General features: G+C 43.4%; 1 protein-coding gene across 1 annotated transcript in view; it reads right to left on the bottom strand.

Moving 5' to 3' along the window:
• LOC123367004 (major facilitator superfamily domain-containing protein 2B-like) overlaps positions 1–21,226 on the bottom strand; it is a 62,427-nt gene extending 41,201 nt beyond the window's left edge. The window contains exons 1-4 of the mRNA XM_045010978.1: positions 21,104–21,226; positions 13,754–13,879; positions 10,988–11,112; positions 3,678–3,801 (exon numbers count right to left, since the gene is read on the bottom strand). Coding sequence (XP_044866913.1) covers positions 3,678–3,801; positions 10,988–11,112; positions 13,754–13,879; positions 21,104–21,226 — 498 coding nt within the window. The remainder of the gene's footprint in view (positions 1–3,677; positions 3,802–10,987; positions 11,113–13,753; positions 13,880–21,103) is intronic.
• Between the last annotated feature and the right edge of the window lie 2,605 nt (positions 21,227–23,831).

The raw sequence follows: 23,831 nt of genomic DNA, 5'->3' as shown, positions 1-23,831 counted from the left end.
GTGCAGAGCATCCACCAATTTTTCCCCGTTTGTGCTCCAGCCCCAGAGCACCCACGGAGTCGGCGCCTATGTTCATGGCTGGCCTCGTGCAGCTACACTGTGGTAAACGCTACAGAGTTTTGTTACCACTAGCATTTCCTAACAGGAGAGAGTTAGTTATCTTGCTGTAAAACACATACCTTTTTGGCAGTAAAGATATAGTGTAAATTCTCACCTCGAAGTTTTAAACTAAAACAAAAATCACTTCCAAAATTTTGAAACAACACATATGCTAAATATTCCAGCTCTAGCCTTTACTCTTGTCCCTAGGCATCCTATTCTCTGTTGCCTATTTAGATGGCAAACCCTTCGAGACAGTGACCTTGCCTATATATTTATCAGAAGCATCTAATAAGCTTCCAGTGCTACGTAAATAAATACACACCACTGCCCTCTTTATAAGATAAGTAAGTAATGATGTTCCTATTTTATTGAAGGGAAAACAGAGGCACAGAGATTAAACCAGTTGCCCAGATTCACAGAGCTGGTCTTTGGCAAAGCTGGAAAGAGAAACCAGACCTCTTGACTCCCAATCTTGTGCTTTAAACCAACAGGAATAGCCTTTGTCCCGTTATGTCAGGGGTCAGCAACCTATGGCACGCGTGCCAAACACGGCACGCAAGCCGATTTTGAGTGGCACGCTGCTGCGGTTCCGGTCCCCGGCCCCACTCAGCCCCCCCACTCCCCCCCACCGCTGTCCCCTGCGGGGGCAGGAGGCAGAAGCTTGGTCCTGCAGCAGCCAAGCTTCCCCCCTCCCCTGCTTCTTCCCCTAGTGTGGTGCTTTCCTGCCCCTTCCCCTCTCCTTCTCTGCACCGAACAGCTGATGGCCCTAGCGAGGGGGAGGGGGAAGAATGGCAGCGTGCACGCCATAGAGGAGGCACAGAGAGGTAGGAATGGGGCCTTGGGGAAGGATGTAGAACAGAGCATATCCCTTCCAGCCCCGTGCCATGAGCCGCTCAGGACAGGGGGCTGGGAGCACCCCTATGGGCCGAGCACCCCAGCCCTCTGCCCTGACCCCCCCCACACACGCAGCATTCTGCCCTGCACCCCATCAGCCCTCTGCCCTGACCCCTTCACCCCCCACACCCAGCCTTCTGCCCTACACCCCTTCACCCCCCTGCCCTGACCCCTGAACCGCCCCCCCCCACCCGGTCTGGGGTCCCGGCCGCAGGCCCTGCTCATCCCACTTCCAGCCTAGGTGAACAGAACCCCAGGCTGGCAGCGAACTGAGCAGGCTGGCGGCGTAAGAGCAGCATTTTAATTTAATTTTAAATGAAGCTTCTTAAACATTTTGAAAACCTTGTTTACTTTACATACAATAGTTTAGTTATATAATATAGACTTATAGAAAGAGACCTTCTAAAAACGTTAAAATGTATTACTGGCACATGAAACCTTAAATTAGCGTGAATAAATGAAGACTCGGCACATCACTTCTGAAAGGTTGCCGACCCCTGCTTTATTTGATAAAACAGGAGAGAACGTATCTGGGAAGGACACATGCTAACCTATTCACGCAAAGTGCATACTCGCCTCTGTTACATGTGGCAAATGTTGATGTTTTCTTACTGAGCTGTAACTAAAACCTTCTTTCTGACTAGCTCTGATGCCTTACGTTCAGTACAAACAGGCTTTAAAGCTGAAATCACATAGCATTTTATAAGGGCGGAGTAGATCTTTTCCTTCAAAAGACAGGGCATAAAATTCTTCCTCATTTAAACTAACTGTGGGTTTCTTAATGACAATCTATCATCATAGAAAATAACAAAGGAATTGAGCTAATACTCCAACCAAAAACTGAAATATAGCAGACCCTTAAACTTCAAGCGATCTGCATGAATGACAAAAGTCCAAGTCACTCAGGAGTTCAAGTATTTCGGTGGCCTGCAGCCACACTACTTTAAACTGTGATGTAGATGAGATTTAACCAGTTAAGCAAGGTCAGGCCAGGTTGATATTTGGACAGAGAGCTCTCAGTGCTTTTCCAGCTTTTTAAATCTGCAGATTACTTTGTAATAGAGATACACACATGCCCTCTCCTGTGCACGTGTCCTCTCACAACCTGGGTCTTGTTTTGCATATCACCTGGACTTGGCTTACCACAGACTCTGCTCTGGGAAAGCCCCACATGCTGTAGAAAGTGGTACTGATGCCGCCACCGGTGGAGTTCCTCTGACGGGGGAGGGATAGCTCAGTGGTTTGAGCATTGGCCTGCTAAACCCAGGGTTGTGAGTTCAATCCTTGAGGGGGCCATTTAGGGGACTGGGGTAAAAATCTGTCTGGGGATTGGTCCTGCTTTGAGCAGGAGGTTGGACTAGATGACCTTCTGAGGTCCCTTCCAACCCTATGATTCTATGAGGGCTTGTCTACACAAGTTACTGTGCTGAAAGCCAGGGTGTGAATCTACAGCACATCAGCCTACCATACAGCAATGTCCTATCTGGGTGCTGCTATAGCACAGTGAAAATCCTGGAGCGTGGATTAGTTATGAATGCACTACTCCAGGACTTTCACTGGGCTGCATCAGCATCCATGCAGTGCTCTGTAGATTCCCACTCTGGCTTGCAGTGTAGTAACTTGCTGTGTAGCCAAGCTCTGAATCAGAAGCATGCCAGCAGGTTGTTAGGTGCATGAACTTTCAAAGCTACAATATTTTGTATGAGATGTAAACCCAAGCATCCCTAACAGATCCGACAGCACTTATAAAAGGAGAGTCATTAAGTCCAGTGTGCTGGCAAAAATCCAACTGGAAAACTACATTGGACCTACCTGACTTCCCCTGAAAATTGAGTTGTATATGATTCTTCACTTCCTGTCCTAAACTGCTGCATAGTGTTGCTCTGTGTTGCTGAACAGATACCATATTTCACCTTACTAGTAGCTGCAATTCAGTGATGGGTGAAGTGAACCCCATATGTGCATGCAGGGGTAGTCAATTATTTTTTTGTCAAGGTCCAAATTTCTTGGTCAAGGTATAGTAAAGGTCCAGACTCCAGAGAAAATAATAAAAAAAAATAAGGATAATCAGGGCTTAAATTCTCACAGAGTATTTCCCAGAGCCCCCCACCACCCCCAACATGCTTTAAAAACTCCAGGGGGGGTTGAAATATACAGCTCCAGCTGAATTTAAGCCCTGACGATAATGATAACAATAACTAAATAAGAAGATTTTGGGGTCCGTTCAAAAGCGTCTGGTGGTCCGGATTAGGCCCGCGGTCCACTTATTGATTACCCCGGTATGCAGTCTGTCAGAAAAGTGCTTTGGAATCCACGGAAATGAAAGATGATACATAAATTACATATTGCCGCTAGCCTGGTGTAAGGTCCCTTCATGTTAAAATCAATGTGGAGAAGTCAAGCCTCCCCATCCAGGGATATCCAAGAACGACTATTAGTAACTATTTCACAACTGAGGGCCTGATTCTCCATTGCCTTCCAAAAGCAGTAAGTGACTTAGATACCTAAATCCCATTTTTAAAAGTAGTTTCGGCACTTAGAGTTCTAAGTCTCACTGAAAGTCAGTGTGCAAACTGGGTGCAAAAAAAACCCCAACCCACTAAATCAGAAGGCACGTAAAGCAAAGCGAGAAAATGAAAGCATTTTATTGCGGAGAATGTTGTAAATCTAGATCTACTTACTGTGGTCAATGCTTGGAAAAGACAATAGAAAGTCAGGTACCACACAACTCTTCCCGCTACAAAAGGAGGCAAGTACCACATGAAGAAATAGGACACAATCGTGAAGGGCGTACACCCCAACATCCTACAAAGAAGGACAAGTTCATGTCACCTTTATTAGAAAGCATCTTGGTGGGTTGACAAAAAAAGAAATTAATTTTCCCAGCGCCTACTTAAGCAGTAACTTAATTTTGTGCCAGTCTTTCAAAATGCTTTAGATGCACTATTTGATACAGTTTATATATAATACTATTCAGTCCACTAATGCATAATCAGCACAATTAAATACATAACAATATTAAATCATACTCCCCCAAAATACACCCCAGAGTTAAATTAAAGTTAAATAGTTAGTTAAAGGAAAAGAGCAAAGGTTAGTTATAATTAATGATGTATTTACAATTAATAGGGAAAAAAACCCTGCATCTGCTATTATGGTATAACCACGAGGTCCAGGGCCACCTGGGAGGGGAGCAAGTGGGGCAATTTGCCCTGGGCCCCGCAGGGGCCCCGTGAGCCCTGGCCCGGCGGCGGTCTGGGTCTTCGGCAGCATTTCGGTGGCGGAGGGCCCTTCAGTGCTGCCGATGACGCGGAGCGACTGAAGGGCCCCCTGCCGCCGAAATGCCGCCGAAGACCTGGACCGCCGCCGAGTGAGTACAAGCACCGCTTTGCCCCAGGCCCCCTGAATCCTCTGGGCGGCCCTGACAAGCTAAATACTTAGTCCCACCACACACCCCGAGACCTTTACTGAAAAGCACCAGTGAGAACCAAGCCACATGGTCACATGTTATAACATGCTTCACCACTTGCCAACACAAGCCTCTTTATTATCAAGGGTCTTTTTTTCCCCCGTTGGCACCTCCAACTCTCCTCTCAGCTTAGCCTTTTCACTGCTGACCTGACATTTCAGTGTGATAGGTGTGGGGCAGCCATGCATCACATTGTAGAACTGCCTAGGACCTATGTTTGTCCATCCCTGTGAAATACGATTGTAGGGCCAAGCCTGCTCCCTTTTAAGTCAGTGGCAAAACTCCCAATGACTCCAACAGCAGCAGGATCAGCCCCCGAGTGAGTAAGGATGGTTTAAAAAAAATATCATGGAAACTTGAATTCAAGTATAGCTACTAGGCAGCAATATGCCAAGTTAATATAAGGCTATCAGACAAACAACACTATGTTCAAATTTCATTGTATCAAGTGCAATTCATTCCCCACAGCATGACCTGCAGCAGCAGTGTTCTCCAGTATTCTTGCAAAGCAGACATTAAACAATGTAATTAGATGACCAAGGTCAGAATAAAAATTCAAACAAAAGAGAAAACAGATTAATCCCTTCACAACAAGCCTATTCTCACTGTTTTCTCCTATTGATGTTAGGGGTCAGCTGATTATTTTGCCATGGTGTATTGAAAAAGTGGACTACAAAAGAATAATGTAGGTAAACAGTTCAGCAAAACAATGGCTCTTCCACACTGCTCTATGGGATGAAAGGCAACAAGGGAGCTGAATGTGTAGAGTAGCAAGGAAAGTAGCCAGGTTCTGGTACTCTCTGCCTTTCCTGGTTTCTAGGTCACAGCTCAGTCCGCTCATACTGGGTCAGCTCTTGAAGCTGTAAATGAGGATGTGATGGAAGCATCCCAAGGCAATTAGGTTCGGGAAACTCACCCTCCCTGTCCCCAAAATGGTTCTTACAGCAAACTTTTGTGCTACTTCACAAAAATAACTGTCTTTCTTGTTTTTCCCCTTCCCCATTCACTTCAATATTCATGCTTAAAGTCAGGCATGTGATTCAATGCCTTGCTGAATCACAAGACTATCTGTGACAGGTTTCAGAGTAGCAGCCGTGTTAATCTGTATCCGTAAAAAGAACAGGAGTACTTGTGGCACCTTAGAGACTAACAAATTTATTTGAGCATAAATGTGCATGGGCTACAGCCCACTTCATCATTTCTGAAACCTGTCACTATGCAAGGCACTGCATTTAGCTGTATGGAGTGGAAATCCATCAACTTCATGAAAAAACTCATACTGTATGTGTGTGTGTGTCTCTCTCTATATATATATATAGAATCACAGAATATCAGGGTTGGAAGGGACCTCAGGAGGTCATCTAGTCCAACCCCCTGTTCAAAGCAGGACCAATTCCCAACTAAATCATCCCAGCCAGGGCTTTGTCAAGCCTGACCTTAAAAACCTCTAAGGAAGGAGATTCCACCACCTCCCTAGGTAACCCATTCCAGTGTTTCACCACTCTCTGAGTAAAAAAGTTTTTCCTAATATCCAACCTAAATCTCCCCCACTGCAACTTGAGACCATTACTCCTTGTTCTGTCATCGGGTATCACTGAGAACAGTCTAGATCCATCCTCTTTGGAACCTCCTTTCAGGTAGTTGAAAGCAGCTATCAAATCCCCTCTCATTCTTCTCTTCTGCAGACTAAACAATCCCAGTTCCCTCAGCCTCTCCTCATAAGTCATGTGCTCCAGACTCCTAATCATTTTTGTTGCCCTCCGCTGGACTCTCTCCAATTTATCCACATCCTTCTTGTAGTGTGGGGCCCAAAACTGGACACAGTACTCCAGATGAGGCCTCACTAATGTCAAATAGAGGGGAATGATCACATCCCTCGATCTGCTGGCAATGCCCCTACTTATACAGCCCAAAATGCCATTAGCCTTCTTGGCAACAAGGGCACACTTTGACTCATATCCAGCTTCTCATCCACTGTAACCCCTAGGTCCTTTTCTGCAGAACTGCTTCCTAGCCATTCGGTCCCTAGTCTGTAACAGTGAATGGGATTCTTCCATCCTAAGTGCAGGACTCTGCACTTGTCCTTGTTGAACCTCATCAGGTTTCTTTTGGCCCAGTCCTCTAATTTGTCTAGGTCCCTCTGTATCCTATCCCTACCCTCCAGCATATCTACCACTCCTCCCAGTTTAGTGTCATCTGCAAACTTGCTGAGAGTGCAGTCCACACCATCCTCCAGATCATTAATGAAGTTATTGAACAAAACCGGCCCCAGGACCAACCCTTGGGGCATTCCACTTGAAACCGGCTGCCAACTAGATATGGAGCCATTGATCACTACCCGTCGAGCCCGATGATCTAGCCAGCTTTCTATCCACCTTATAGTCCAATCATCCAGCCCATACTTCTTTAACTTGATGGCAAGAATACTGTGGGAGACCGTATCAAAAGCTTTGCTAAAGTCAAGGAATAACACATCCACTGCTTTCCCCTCATCCACAGACCCAGTTATCTCCTCATAGAAGGCAATTAGGTTAGTCAGGTATGACTTGCCCTTGGTGAATCCATGCTGACTGTTCCCGATCACTTTCCTCTCCTCTAAGTGCTTCAGAATTGATTCCTTGAGGACCTGCTCCATGATTTTTCCTGGGACTGAGGTGAGGCTGACTGGCCTGTAGTTCCCCGGATCCTTCTTCTTCCCTTTTTTAAAGATGGGCACTACAGTAGCCTTTTTCCAGTCATCCGGGACCTCCCCCGTTCGCCATGAGTTTTCAAAGATAATGGCCAATGGCTCTGCAATCACATCTGCCAACTCCTTTAGCACCCTCGGATGCAGAGCATCCGGCCCCATGGACTTGTACTCATCCAGTTTTTCTAAATAGTCCCAGACCACTTCTTTCTCCACAGAGGGCTGGTCACCTTCTCCCCATACTGTGCTGCCCAGTGCAGCAGTCTGGGAGCTGACCTTGTTTGTGAAGACAGAGGCAAAAAATTCACTGAGTACATTAGCTTTTTCCCCATCTTCTGTCACTAGGTTGCCTCCCTCATTCAGTAAGGGGCCCACACTTTCCTTGACTTTCTTCTTGTTGTTAACATAGCTGAAGAAACCCTTCTTGTTACTCTTAACATCTCTTACTAGCTGCAACTCCAAGTGTGATTTGGCCTTCCTGATTTCACTCCTGCATGCCTGAGCAAAATTTTTATACTCCTCCCTGGTCATTTGTCCAATCTTCCATTTCTTGTAAGCTTCTTTTTTGCGTTTAAGATCAACAAGGATTTCACTGTTAAGCCAAGCTGGTCGCCTGCCATATTTACTATTCTTCCTACACATCAGGATTTTTTTTTCCTGCAACCTCAATAAGGATTCTTTATATATATATACTCTTTTTATATGTTCCATTCCATGCATCCGATGAAGTGGGCTGTAGTCCATGAAAGCTTATGCTCAAATAAATTTAGACCTAAGGTGCCACAACTACTCCTGTTCTTTTTACGGATACAGACTAACACAGCTGCTACTCTGAAACCTGTCACTATGCAAGGCACTGCATGTAGCTGTATGCAGTGGAAATCCATCAACTTCATGAAAAAACTCGTACTGTATATATATATATATATATATATATATATATACACACACACACACACACACACACTCTTCTTATATGTTCCATTCTAGGCATCCAATGAAGTGGGCTGTCGCCCACGAAAGCTTATGCTCAAATAAATTTGCTAGTTTCTAAGGTGCCACAAGTACTCCTGTTCTTTTTAAGACTATCTGTGGTTCCTCCTGCAAGGAAACTAATGTGTAACATTTTGTGTTAGTATCCTTTATCCCAGCACCTGCTCATTCCTTTGAAACATCACACTACGTACAAAGGAGACTACCAACATTTTGATGGCTTGTTACTGGATTAAGTAAAACCTTAACCTTTTTTAAATTAAAAAATCTACTCCTCCTTTATTAAATACACCTGTCAGATGGGGCAAGGAGTGAAGTCTGCATAATTACCTAGTTCACTTTAAAAATTTAAATGGCTGTAATAATTTCACTCTACAAATATTAATCAAGTCAAACCCCAAGAAAAGGTGTTTTAAGCTAATTAGAAATACAATACCAGGTCTTCAATTGGTGTAAACGGGCAGTGCTGTATACTATAGGGTTAAAGAGTTTTCCGTGATAATACAACATTTAAAAAAAATTCCTCCAGAAAAACAACGGCTGTTTGATAAGCGTATTTTAAAGGCCTGATTAGATAAGTGAAGTTAAGTGCAAGTTGTACAGTACGGAGTTTAATGCAAGGGGCTGATAAGTCTATGTGATGCTAGGCTGAGAGTCATTCTAACACTATTCTTTGTCCTAAACAGACAGTATTTACAGGATAAAACAGAACTGAGAAATGAGTCTGAAAACAGCTAATACCACTGGGTTATTATAAAATGCACCCTATCTCATCATGATCTTCTTCTAGCTTCATTTTTTTCATACAGTGAGTTTAGTGCTCGTGAATGAACAAAGTATTTTGATTTTTCAATTCAAAACAATTTTTCATTTAAAATTTTACTTCAACTTTATTTTAAAAAGGTAAAAAATAATTCCTTCAAACACAAGAACATAACAACGGCCCTACTGAGTCAGACCAAAGGTCCATCTAGCCCAGTATCCTGTCTTCTGACAGTGGCCAGTGCCAGGTGCCCCAGAGGGAATGAACAGAACAGGTGATCATCAAGTGATCCATCTCCTGTTGCTCATTCCCAGCTTCTGGCAAACAGAGGTTAGGGACACCATTCCTGCTAAACTAAATGTTTTATTCAACCTGAAACTTTTTCAGTTCACTAAAAATTTAATTTTTTTCTTTTGGGTCTACTTGGATTTCTTTTTTGTTTATTTGTTTTTAATTTTCCCATTGGCCAACAAATGGGGGGGGAAGAGAATCAGTTATTTGCACAGGTCTAGTCACTAACTCAAATACTCTGACAGTAGCTTCTTTGAATCGAGGAGACTGAAATCAGCGACAAAGGCAAAAGACTCCAGAGTCCATAAGCCACCCTGTTTCTTTTTGTTTTTAAAGGGAAAAAAAATCCACAACACACCATGGGAGAGTTTGGGTCCTCTAACATGCATCATTCTTTTCTAGTTTACGCTCCCACCTTTCACCCTCCTTCCCCCACTGGTAATACCGGTATTTATATTTCTGTTCAATACTAGGGTATACCTCCCAGGGGCAGCTCTAGGCATTTCGCCTCCCCAAGCACGGCATCATGCTGCGGGGGGGTGCTCTGCCGCTCGCCAGTCCCGCGGCTCCGGTGGACCTCCCACAGGCTCCACCAAAGCCGCGGGACCAACGGCCCCTCCGCAGGCACGCCTGCGGGAGGTCCACCGGAGCCACCTGCCACCCTCCCGGCGACCGGCAGAGCGCCCCCCGCGGCTTGCCACCCCAAGCACACGCTTGGCGTGCTGGGGCCTGGAGCCGCCCCTGATACCTCCCCCCTCCTTATACCACATGAAAAGTGTACGTGATACTTGCTTTTCATTGTTACATATAGATTTAGTAAAGGTCAAAATAAAGCAAGAGCTGTCTAAGGGCTTTCGTGTGCTTCAGAGGAGAGTAATAGAAGCAGGACCGGAGCCCCTGAACATGCTGGAGCTGCAGCTACACCACACTTAGCTGCTTGAGGAGGGAGTATGAAAAGGGGGAATGAAGTTCTGTGAACTACAACAATGCTGGCAGATCCAAACTCTTCCAGCAGTTGGTTCCTTGTTAAAAATCATGACCTTTTTCACCCTCCAATTAAATGTTTTAATTAGGGGGGCTGATAGTGAAGGCGTAAAGAAAGAGTACCGAGAGGTGTGGGGAAACAGCCGGTAGGACTGGCTTGTGTTGAGCTGGGATGAATGCTGACAGGGGAAGATCCTGCACTGCCCGTGATGAGAACAGAACTGACCACTAGGGCAGTGCAAGCAGCTCAGCAAGGTGGCCTGAGACATACCCTGTTCGGTCCATAGGCCTACCATGTTAGAGCTGGTGATCTCCAGCCACGCCTGCATGCAAGGAGTGGGAACCCACTGAGATGGGTGCAGCGCCGGAGTGAGGGCTCAAACAAGTATCTAACGAATGGCTAGTCTTCCAACAGTTTGGATGCATCTGAACCAGAAGTAGAAAATAAGCCCCTTTTGATGCAGAATCCAACTCAGAATCAAAACCACAAAGGGGTTTGGTCAGATCTGGAGGTTCAGATCCTCTCCCACCCAAATTCAACAGGATTTTGGATTTCGGCCCATCTCTAAACAATTGAGTGGTTTCTTCAGGGAGCTTCCAAGAAAGCCCCTTGTTGTAATTTTATGGATGTGCAGCTGAAAACAGGAGACAGACAGGAGTGGGGGTTTTTACATATTCATTCTATCCATACTCATTTGCGAAAGGCAAGAGCACAAAAAAAAAGGTTTAATTCAATGAAGCCATTCTAAGATTAAAGGAAAGAGAACAAACAAACAAGAAACAGAACAAAATATTTTCTGCTTACCAAGGCATAAGCCGGCCAATTTTTGTCCATTTACTTTTGCTAATAAAAAAGCCAGCAACAGGATCAGTAACTGCACCCCAGGCTTTGCCAATGAACAGCACCAAAGAGGCATGAAACGGAGTAATCTGAAAGTATAGACACAGTGCTCTAAACAAGATCCATCATTCAATGAAACAACATAGAGCAACTTTCCAGAAAGAATCTCAGTGTTTTATGTAAAGTGTAGTGATAGCTCACTTACAACACACATCAACTACTATTAAAAATTATGAATAAATAGCCCTCCACCATCAATGCGTCTTGGCACACAACAAACTAGACACTGAGATACAGGCACTACGCAAGAGAGAATGCGTGACACGGGGGAAAGGCCAGGAGAGAAAGATCATAGGTGAATTTAATGCTGGGAAGAGGTGTCAGCCAGACAACACTGGAAACCGAAGTCTGTGGTTTAATCATAAAACCAGGTACAGCAGAAGTAGAGGCAAGGTAAGCTTCTCCCACAAGACCCCATTTCTGAATTTCTGCTCCTGAGCTGGAGCAGACAAGAGTATAGTTCATTTCCCATGCCCATTCAGTCCTTAGTATCTCTACTGAGATTACCTATAAGAGTGCCAACTGGTGCTAATTGTGAAAGTAGTTTTGACATGATGGGCTTATTTCTACAAAGAACTGAAATGTGACTACTAGAGTTAATATTCCAAAATAATACTGTTTCTTCTGAATGCTTATTCTGTATTTTCTGTACAACATTTCTGTATGCAACTTTTTTCCAACTAAACCTGAGTAAGATTAATTTGGATGACTTGGAACTCATCTAGTTTGTTTGTTTCTTAATAACAGTTGCAGTTAGGGTCACAAGTGAATAATGTAAACTGTTACCTTTAAATCCAGTATATGCCAAAGAGCAACAGAAGAGAGCACATTGGTCAAATGAAGCACATTTTAAAGTTTTCCCACATTAAAAAAAAAATCAAATGGAAAAAAAAAATTTACCAAGCAAGTGTGTATTTTTCAGATTATGATTAATTATGTGGGATGTAGTCATCCCTACATATATCTGTACTGAGTGCAAGAATTCACATATAAACAACAGAGTCATGGGGGGTGGAAGAGAGCAGGGGGCACGTAAGGTGGGATCTGCTGTAGTTACCCGGGCATTGCCTTGCCACCAAGCTAAGTGACTAGAGAGTCATTTCAACATGCATATCATCGGTTTTGCTCAAGCCACATCGTTTTAAAAAACAAAACCTTTTTTGAGACTGGAACTGCATAACGAGACTGCCTATGAAATCTTCTGCTCTTCAGTGTTTCAATAGGAAGAGAAGAGCAAACACAGACAAAGTGAGGATAAGGTTTGAAACGTCAAGGATATACAGCATGATTTGTTAAAAGCAGACACTGCACACATATGGAGTGCATATCTGATACAAAATTTATCCCAAGCTATGTTAGACTTAAATCATAGTGATTGAAAAGTTTAATATTATATAAGAGCTGGTTAAAAATTTTCCATCCAAACTTTTTTCCAACAACAAAAAATGGTCTTTATTCTTAAACAAATTTATGCAAATACTTGGGTTTTCCCCCTTTGGAAAAACTGAAAAATGTTCCCCCCAACTTAAAAAAAAATTCATTTCTTTTGAATTTTTTCCACCAAAAATATTTACTATTTTCCATCCAGCTCCACTAGATAACAGCAGGAGGAGGGATTTAAGAGGCATGGATGAGCGATAAAAGGTATAAACTTCCACTGAAATTAGAAATGAAATAGTCAATGAGCCAAAGAGATACAGATACAGGTGCTCAGATACTATGGTGATGGGGGGCACACAGACAGCTTCAGATGAGAAGGTTCATGCACTGGCATTGCTCAGATAACACAAAGGGATAGCAAGGACATGGATTCTGGACTACCTCATAGAGCGGGAAGGGAAAATTGGAGAGATTATAAACTTTCTAGCATGGGATCTACCTCTGTATACATGTTTGCACAGTGCTTACCATGACCAGGGCCCTAAATGCAATTATACAAATATTAAAATACAATAGGGCCAAATTTACACCTGCTTATAAGAGCGTGCAATTCATAGCTCCTTACAGCAATTCTGAATTTGGTCCAAGGTTTCTAGGTGGGGTGGGGTTATATACATACCTAGATAGGTTATGAGGGTAAATTAGATGGATGGAATTCTAATGGTAAAATTGAAGGCTGCAGAGGGTTAACTCTGAATGTTAATTTCTTGGGAAATGGCTCAGATTGAACATAAAAGATTTCGTATAGTGGGCTTCATAATCCCACAGGAACAGCACAGCCAGGATTTGGAAGAGAATGGATCAATCCTCTCTGTGGGGAGGAATTCCACATAATCCCTGAAAAATGAGGGATTTGATCCCTAAAAAGTTGAGGAGAGGGGGAAAAAGTGGAGCTCAGACCTTTGCTGGAGAAACTGTGGATCAAATGGCTCCTTCATGTTTATTTAGTGGGACTGACAAACAATTAAACTAATAGGGAACAGCTAATCAAGCACCATTACCATCCAATCTCCATACTATTACATTTATCAAGCATAATTACTAAATAAGTTTTGTCACTAAGCTCAAAAGAGTTTCAACAGGGGCTGAACAATTAAAACCAACAACAGAATATAGTTTAAAAGGTATATTAGTTGAATTATCTTAATATTAGATACAGGCAAATTAAGTAGGTGATGACATCATAATTGAACAAAGTTGGAGCCAGAAAGCACTTTGCACATTACTTACGTGTGCTATATCTAACAGGTAGATCTGTAGAAAAAAAGCAGTGGCACTTGTTGCAACTTGGTTTGGAGCACCTCCTATTGCATAGCATAATTTGCTGCAAACTGAGAGTCTGTCTTCCTGTCTGAGCTGAAAAAGAACAAGAGCAGACAAGTTAAGAGAAAATGCAAAACATTAAGGGTAAACGTTTCACAGGTTTATGGTTAAACTCATATTCAGGCACTTATTTAAGTGGTCTGAAGTTCAGCATTTTCATAGATGCTGAACATCCAGAGACCCCACTGACTTCAATGCTCAGCACCATTGAGAATCAGGCTACTGGTTGCTATTCCTTACTTGAACACTGTGATTCAGCTTTCGTGCCTGTTCCAAGTTACCAGAACTGGAGTCCAGGTACACTGACTTCCCGCGAGCTAATTCTGAAAAGCGCACTTCTTACAGGCCGCAAGTGGGCATGGACCATTCAAGTGCAGTGAGTCCATGAACACATGATAAGAAGCAATCAGGCAGACTTTCTAGAGTACTGAGACCATCTATAGGGCAGCTCCTGGGTCTTGGCTGACTTGCCGAGGATCGGTGTTATCTCTGCCCAAGAATGAATTATTCAGATGGCAAAATGTTGAGTAATTATTGGATATCAATTTTTTTTGCTTATATATGTATCTATTCTTTCAGACCACAAAAATAAATAAATAGTCTCATATTATTCTACTTAGACAATATTCAGAGAAGAGGGATGGTCTTTCAGTTAAGGCTCTGTACACAGACTCAGAAAGTCTGGGTCCAGTTTTTGAATTACAGGATGGTTGCAGGACTCTGAGCCCCCTTACTTCTTCCAGGGGCTACCTGACTTCTGTCTTGTGACCCCCTTGCTTCTCACAACCATTTAAATTAAAAAGTAGGCTGTTTGACATTCAGGGTCCCTCCAACTGTTTTCTCCATACCGTGAGCACTGTTTGGGGCCAATTCCTCACCCTGCCACAGAATTCCAGTGTGACCTTGGGCAAGTCACTTAACTTCTCTATGCCTTAGTTACTCCATCAGTTAAAAAAAAGAGGCAGAATGGGTAGAGTTCTGAAAAGAATCTAAGTGACTTCAGAGACTAAGTCCCATTGCTTTTCAGTAGGAGTTATGCTCCTAAATCACTTATGCACTTCTGAAAATTTTACCTGGAGATACTTGTCCATCAAGCACCTTGAGATGTATGGATGAAACATGCTAAGCAAAAAATATACCTATTAGACTGAAAGTAACTGGCAGAAAAATCAAGGAACACAATAAGTTGTTGTACCCTATTATGAAAAATAATAATTCAGAGACAAAGTGTGAGGAGTCTAACAGATGAAAGATAACGTGTTTTCATAGGGGAAAATGCCACATTATTGGCAAATGATTCTAAAGGCTCTAATTTACTGTATTTGTGTTAGCTGAAAACATAGGTGGGAAATATCCACACGCTAATCTCAGTACAGAGTGCCAGTCACCATGGGGGCCACACACTAAGATCCTGACTAAAACTATTTCTGAGAATTCTAACTGTTAAATTCAATCCCTCTTTAAAAAAACTGTTGATCCTTTTCAAGTTCCTTCCAATAGCAATGCTAATCCTAGGTCTGCCTTGGTTGTGGCCAAATATCTGGATTGAATGCACATAACCTCATGCTTCCACTGCAGTCAGATTAAGATAATAAAATGATAAGGCTCCAATAAAATGCTTTATTATTCTGATATGTATTACCTATTTCCAAAAGCATTTTTAATGTATCGGGTTTTTTTATTATTAGGTGATAGTGTACTTACTGATAAAGAACTAATAGACAACAGAATCTTTCAAGATCTGGCCCTGCTCCTTTGAACTATTCTATATAAATAGGTGTAAACAAGTGTATTAGTTTTATGAAAGTCCTTTGTTTCTGAGTGATGTCTATACAGATGAAGAGCAAGATCTCCATGTACAAATCACAGCTACTTGTCTAACTACATCTCTGACTTCTCTGGGTCTCTGAGTACAAATCACATCTTGGGCCTCAACCTATCATCTCTCTCGGAGTGGAATTACACGATTCTTCCACTCTCCGACCATGCCCTGAGCAGCAGTCCCTAGGTGCTAACCAGGATTACCTCAGCAGGGGATCCTGTTAGGTATAAGGTTCCTACCTCCTCTCCTCTCCCAACACAGAGAGCATTAGCGTCCGGGTGGCATAATCTGTTCCCTTAAAAGACAGTTCCTTTCCCTCTGCTTCAGAAAGACTGTCCTTTAAAAGCTGCTCAATCTTTTTCATCACCCCTCTGCCCAGAGATAAAGTCATTTTTTATTGTTTATAGCCCTCTGAACAGTCGGCTCGCAACACGAGCAAAACAGTTGTGTTAATCTGGGCTGGAGCCTGTAATTTCCCACTAAGTATTTCTTGGGAGGCTGTTTGTCAGGATCCATTGTGTTGCTTTCCTACATGTTTTTCCAACAGTCCCCTATTCAGCTAGACCAATGCATTAATTCACTTATATTGAGTTATTAGACTTTCCCGTACAGTAACTTCACCTCACTGCCTAGGTGACATACTGTATTCAAAATTATTATATAGCAGTTCCAGTCCATCATAGTTAATATTTAAGAACTAGAAATCAGAATAGTTATATTAAATTGTGAAATAATCAGCAATAAATAAAAAAAAATTAAACTTACAGACTTGAGCAGCTCTCATTTCTCCAGTCAGCTTCACGGCTAGAAAGTTAAGGATCTCAATACTTTTACATTTTTGATTAAGAAGTCTCATTGAAATTCTACTCACCTTCTAGATACTGCTAGGCTGCTTGGGTAGCATACTTACAGATCACCTTCAAGCAAAGTTAACATTTTTGTCTCAGCAGCAGTTAATGAAGGCTTTCACCTGTGACTAATTTTGTTTATAGCTATGTATGCCATTGCTTGAATAAAATGAGCAGCTGGAATCTGATTATATTCAGTACAATATCACTCACTTATAGGGAGTTTTGCACGTTTGAAGCTCTGCTCAAACAATTATCATCTATCCTTGCAAGTAATAAGCCACATGACAGATGAGGAAACAGAGGCAGAGAAGTTAAATGACTTGCCAAAGATTCAGTAGAGATTAGAACCAGGTTTTTTGACTCCTGTGCTCATTCAACTAGACTATGTTGCCTCTCGTAGCCTTAGAAAGGGGCAATGGTGTTTGAGGCAGTGAATCTAGTGGTGAAAGTAAATGGCTGGAAATTCCTAAATTCTAATCATTGCTCTAATGCACTCTGTGCCTTACTTTCCCCATCTGTACAGTGAGGATACTACTTCCTCCACAAGAGACTTCTTGTTTTAAGAGTGTTGTACGTTAGGGGGAAAAAAGAGTTCGGAGCAGCATGCTGAGATGAACACTTTTGAAAGTCTCATACTCGGGGTGCAAGTCCCCCTCTTTATGCTTAATTTTCACTAGAGATTTAATTGGCCTCTGACACTAGAACATACAGTTGTGCATTACTACATGCTTAAACATTGCAAAGGTTTGAAACTGTAAGCCCACATTGAACAGCCCAAGGGATTTACAATGGGACAAAGGATGGTCTTTTGGGTAGGGCTCTGTCAGGCTTCTTCAGTGGCCTTGGGCAAAGTACTTAATCTTTGAGCCTCAGTACTCTCATCTGTAAAATGGGAACAATAACACTTCCTTTCTCTCACCCTATGTGTCTTATCTATTTCACAGAGGCAGGGACTGTGTCTTACTATAGGTTTGTACAAATGCCTCGCACAATGGGTTCCAGATCTTGGTTGGTGCCTCTAGATGTTATTGTGATACAAACACATTGTTTTTATAAAGGATGAAGTGTATTAGACATTTTCTTGTAGAAAGGCTTAGAGTGGTAGGTCTTTACAGGACAGAAAGCTGGATTATTTTTAATATTGCCTTTTAAATATAAGGATAAACTGCAAGATTCCACCCTTGATTGCCCATTTGAAATTTTTTCAACATGCACTTTCACCCTTTCTTCCATACTAGCTGTATGCAGAGAAGGAGCTCCCTGCAAAAATGCACCAGGCCACTGCATTATCCTCCTTTAAACTCACCTAGGATGAGCCACTTGTGAAATACTTGACAGTGAATAGGTAGCTGGGGTGCTGTGACCACTGCTTATTACACTATTGATAACTGTCTCACTGTTATCTTATGCCCCACCCCTATCTATTATATCCACCTATTGACTCATCTTAAACTTAGATTGCAAGATGTAACAAGCTGGGACCAAGTTTCAGTTATTTGTTGTATGGTGCCTAACACAGTGACCCACTGGTCTCCAGGAATTAAGTGCTATGCTTGTCTCTGTTTTCTTTTGTCAGCATTTTAAACTGCGCTCCACCTCAGAGGCATTCAGTCTCAATTTCTCCTTGTATTTGTTTTGCCAGACTGGGCTGTGACATTAGTGGTAGGCTCTGATGAATTGCACCCAAAGAGGTTTCTAATTACTCTGGCATTGCTGAACACAAATCATTTATTGCAAGAGAATCCGATTTCCCCTCACCATCACTGAGCCTGCTCACACCCAAGGCACAAATCAACATGATAAGGGGGTGCAAAGCCTGCATTCCAGGTCTATATGAGATTCTTTTACAAAGCACATGATTTTAAATCAACATTACTTTCATCCTTCCTTCCCTTTCTTACCTTCTGTTTGTGAATGCCACCCTCTCATTGCTTATCTCAAAAATTATACTCTGGGCTCTTCGGAAGAGGGACACTTTCTGTGTGTTTGTGCACTGCTTAGCATGATAGGGCTCTAATTCAATATGGAACCTTTAGGCACAGCTGTAATAAAGGTAACCATAATAGCTCTTAAACCCATTTTTTTTTAAACAGGAGAATTAGCCATTCAGTGAGTTCATTTTTCACTCATGCTTTTTTGGATTGAAACGAAGTCTGGCTAGCTTTGAGAGATTCTTTAAGTTGTATTTGAACAAAGTTATTTAAGTCTCAAGTTGCTTCTACAGATTGTTTCAGAAGCAGGGTGAAGGGAGAGAAAGCTCCAGCCTGAATATTTATTTTTAAAAATGGGAGTGAGGGGAAGAGGAGGAGGGCAAGAAAGATTGAGCTTCTTTCCTTATTATCTTCAGATCCACTTTGAAACCTTGCACTTACTACGGTACAGTTAAAAACTGTACAAAATACAATAATGAAACAATCACACATATCTCAGGAAAGGCAGGCAAATTCAAATGGGAAATAAGGAGTAAATTTTTAATAGTGAGAATAATTAACTATTGGAACAATTTGGGTCATTTCTCCATAACTGACAATTGTTATATGAAGATATATTTTAGAAAAAAAATCCTACACTCTAGGAAGTACTTTAGGGAAGTTTCTATGGCCTGCGTTTATACAGCAGGTCAGACTAAATTATCGCAATGGTCCTTTCTGGCCATGAGATCTATGAATCTAAGGTAAAGCAAGAAGTTTTAACACAGAAAATGAGCAATTCCACTTCTGAAGTAGAATGGTGGATTTTTTTTAATTTAAGTAAGTTTGAAAGTCTCTCTAATATATAATAGTGTCTTTAATCTGAATAACTACATCTCATTTTCTTGGGAATTTTACTTCCTTCACAAATGTGAACTGAAACTGAATAGAATATTAGTAATAAGTGTTTGTGGGTACAGAAGACAACTAGCAAAAGCAATCCTGTGCAACTGGAAGAAGATATTTCAGTAGCTGGATGGACTGTGGCTGGGTGTACACACATTTTGTCACAAGCTCTTCTTTATCAAGCAGGTCCAGAACAAAACCAATAGTGGTTTAAGAGGAATGGGAAGGGATAGCAGCAGCTGAGGCTTTCAGATAGTTTAAGTTGAGGTTTATCTGATTCAACACATGATGAGAAACTTTCCCAGTATTATGCTTCACCCCAACCCTGTCTCTCAACATGAGTTTAACTCTGCCGATGAATTTGCAGAAATTAAAGGGATGGCTTCTTCCATTTTGATTTTTTCCCTTTTAAAAAGTTGGTTTTTTTCAGTCTGGATATGGCATATTACAAAGCTGTATATGGTGTTACCTATCAGATTCCAGTTTATAATGTATTACTAGGTAAATATTTAAGATGACATTTTAACACTGCTATCTTTTGTGTAGCAAGGTTGATATTTCAGCTTTAACTGCATTTCCCAATTTGTGTGCTTAATTTCTCACACCGGTATGGAACAATAGTCCCATTTTTAAACTGAACGCACATGCTCATATCTATATAGACAAATGCACACAAGCTGCAATTTAAACGGAAATATTCATCTTCTTTTATAGCTGGAAAACTGCATTCTAGGAAGATACAAATACTTCCTGGAGTACTGTTAGATCTCTCAACACACACTTCTCCAATCATATGCTACAAACAACGTAGTAAAGGGTTCCCCCCAAAATGCCACCCTTCAGTCTGTGACTCTTGCTCTGTTGCAGGGGGAACATGATCACAAAGAAGATGGATGAAAAATTACTCCATTTCCCCCCCTAATTAATACCAAGGAATGAGACACACTGGACATTTTGCTCCTGAAAAAAAGATATCCTGAGTCTAGCACAACATTAAGGGATAAGGGTGAAGAATTGCTATGGAAACACTTTGAAAATATCTGAAGAAGAGCTCTGTGTAGCTTAAAAGCTTGCCTTTTCACCAACAGAAGTTGGTCCACTAAAAGATATTACCTCATTCACCTTGTCTCTCTCATATCCTGGGACCAACACTACTACAACACTGCAAACAGTGAAAATATCTAGCACTTGGGGAAATATGATCTATGCTAAGAAGAATACATATCTAATCTATCTATCTATACCGTGTTCTCTCAAATCCCAGTGGATAAAATCTCTCTGCCATAGAAACCACTCCAATTCTGCCTTCTGTTTGGTGACAAAGTTCTCAAAGAGGCATCTAATGTTTCTGATTCCCCCGAGGAGGTGCTACCTCAGAAGCAGCTACACAAGACGTTTATTCTTGGAGGGGCAGGAATTTAGGGAAAGTAATACAATTACATGGAGGGGGGGTGAAGTCACCGTTCATTGAGGAGCTGATGAGTTTCGTTCACATTGCACAGGGTGGGAGTCCAGCCAAGAGGAGGATCCCTGGAACCCACTCAAGCAGCTCAGCCAGCCAGTGCCTGTCGCGGGACCAGCCGCCCGCTGGCCGGAGCGCATGGATGTTTCTAGGACACTGGAATTCAGATTCTCAGGGAGGTCCCTGGCGGACTCGTCCAGATGCCGGCGGGGGGAAGGGCCTAGAGCAAAGGAGGTCCGAGCCCTGCACGCCCCGCAGCCCCGAGGGGCGACGCTGGGGACCCGACGGGCAGTCGCAGCCGCTCACCTCTTCTGCTGAGCGCCGGAGCGCTTGTTCCCGCGGCGGCTCCTCCGGGAGAAGGGCGGCCTTGGGCGCTGCTTTCCCGGGCCCGTCCCCCTGCTGCGGGGTGTCCCCTCCAGCACCAGCCATGCCCCAGCACCGCCGCCCCCCACGCAGTCCGCCGCGGGGCTTTTCAGCACCTGCCAGCCCGGGGGGCGGGGCCGGGCCGAGCTCGTAGCTGCTCGGGGCCCCTCCGCAGCCATCGGAGGCGCGGGAGAAGCAGCGAAGGGCCGCAGCTCCCTGGGGAGCCTCGGGGGTTGCTGCTCTTGCTCCGCCACTGGCTGGGGAGCGAGACTCCCTGCAGGGTCGCTGCACTCCGAGCCCCCCTGCTAGCATGCTCCGGGCGCGGGAAGGAGGAGCTGCGGCAGCCCCGCTGCAAAGGGATCCAGCCACCCCCCTCCCGTTAGCCGCTGAGGCAGAGCTGGGAGGGCGGCTCCACCTGCCTGACATGCACAGAGTCGGGCTGCATCGCTTAGCACGGATCAGGGCGGTGAGCAGCACACTTTGTTTGGACACTTTCCCCAGCAGAGCTGCAAACCCTGAGCCACGGGGAGAAGGCGCGGAGTTGTTCTTCGCCATTGGGAAAGAAAAAGAAATAAATTCTCTCCAAACAACTTGCAAAATAAGAAGCCCGACTTTATTTTACCGGAGCGAGGCAAGATCCTTGCAAGAGACGTCACAACGCGGGATAAATTGCACAGCGCGCCGGGCTGTACAACGTCAGCATTTCCTATACAGTCCCCTGGGCCGGGCCGCAGATCCGAAATGCTAACGCCCTTCCCAATTCCTGCGCTGTCCACAAACGCCAAAGTTAGGGTTGCACAACCCTGCATTTCATCTCGTCCGTATTTGTTTAAGCGGAAGTTTTAGAATCGTCCCACGTGAAAGACCCTTTTCCGAGAGGAGGTGCCCTTGCCTCGTCTCTGTAGCTGAGCCACAGACCCGGCCGAACCCCGTGGTAAATTTCTCTTGAACTAAGGATTGGAGAATAAGGCGGCACAGTTCCATCCCCCCCCCCCCAACGTAGTTTAAATTAATTTAGTTTCAAATATTAACTAGAGCTTATTCTAAATATTTATGATACTTGGGCTTCAGGAGGCCGCCTGCACAGTTATATTCTTGTTTTAAAACTCTCGGGATCATATTACCAAAATAATTTAAGAGCCAGATCCGACCCATATTCACTCACAAAGTAGGTATAAGAAAAAACGCCCGCAATGTGTGCCTTTATAAATAACCAACCCATCCAACGGCACCATTGTTAATTACAAGGTGGCGTTTAAGGTGGCTCTAACACAGCAGATGTCTGTCGGCACACCTGTTTTCGAGCAATTGGACAATCAAAAATAGTCACCGAAGGCTGAAACTTGGCATGGGTGTTTTAGGGCCATGTCAACGCTATTACGCCCAGGGGGAGGGTGCTTTTCGAGTTACTTATTTTGTTTCTGTACAACAAATTCTCTATAACCAAATTTTGCTTCCCTAGGGGCAAAGGAATAATATTTCTGCTTTAGGCATGAAACTAAATGTACTGATTAGCAAAGCTTTGCAGTGGTTCCTCCAACCGGAGCCTTAGAGTGGATTAGTTAGTTTGAAAGAACTTCAGGTTGCAGATGCAGAGTAAGACTTTTTCACCCCTTCTTTTTTAGAATTAATAAATAGGGACTTTTTTCTGGGGGGAATATTCATTAACCAATCCACATGTGCAGCACCTGCTGGCCAAACTGATTTTTAACAGCTCAACTACTGTAATTATTTAACTGAATTCAGTCTAAACAGTGGCTCCCTGGCTTCAGAACAGTCATAGCAAACTAAGCAATAATTTTTGATATTCAACCCTTCTGCAACCTATATTGCCAAACAGGGCCGGCTCCAGGCCCCAGCATGCCAAGCGTGTGCTTGGGGTGGCATGCGGTGGGGGGCGCTCTGCCGGTCGCCGGCAGGCAGCTCTAGTGGACCTCCCGCAGGCATGCCTGCGGATGCTCCACCGGAGCCACGGGACCAGCGGACCCTCCGCAGGCACGTCTGCGGGAGGTCCACCGGAGCCGTGGGACCGGCAACCGGCAGAGCGCCCCCCGCAGCGTGCCATCGTGCTTGGGGCAGCAAAATTGCTAGAGCTGCCCCTGTTGCCAAAAATGGTTGTAGCAGCAAATTTTCATAATCTAAAGAATTAGGCTTTTCAAAGAATTACCTAGACAGGCCAGCATGATGAGTTCAGACAGTATGATTTATTTTTCATTCACGCAGTCAAGTTTAGGCTACAATTTCAGTTTCATATTTAGAGCCTAGTCCAAAATCCATTGAAGGCAACAGAAGTTTTTTCCAACAGGCTTTGAATCAGGCCCTTTAAATGCCTTGCACTGGAGGCTTAACACAGATGGTAAATTTAGTTAATCTTTATTTGAGCCACTCCCCCAGCATTTCTCACTTGTTAACCTTAATCCAAATGTTGTTCTAGAAACAGGCTAAACTAAGCAAAAGTCAAGTGCCCCATTAAAAAGAAAGGAAAAAAAGGATTTTCTTAACCCAGCACAGGATGCAATTTCTAATTTAGTTTTAAAGTGTTTCCAGGTGTTGAAATACAGAAGCAGGGGAATAATACACAAATGCAGATGTCTGAACTCATTTTCAGTTTCTTGCTTAAATTGTGCCTTTGTTGCAGGGGGGGAGAGGTTACAGTATCTTTAAGTCATTT

Source organism: Mauremys mutica, chromosome 3 (genome assembly GCF_020497125.1).
Source record: "Mauremys mutica isolate MM-2020 ecotype Southern chromosome 3, ASM2049712v1, whole genome shotgun sequence".
Taxonomy (NCBI): Eukaryota; Metazoa; Chordata; order Testudines; family Geoemydidae; genus Mauremys; species Mauremys mutica.
Note: the sequence above shows the minus strand (reverse complement) of the source record. Positions and strands in the feature narration are given on the sequence as shown.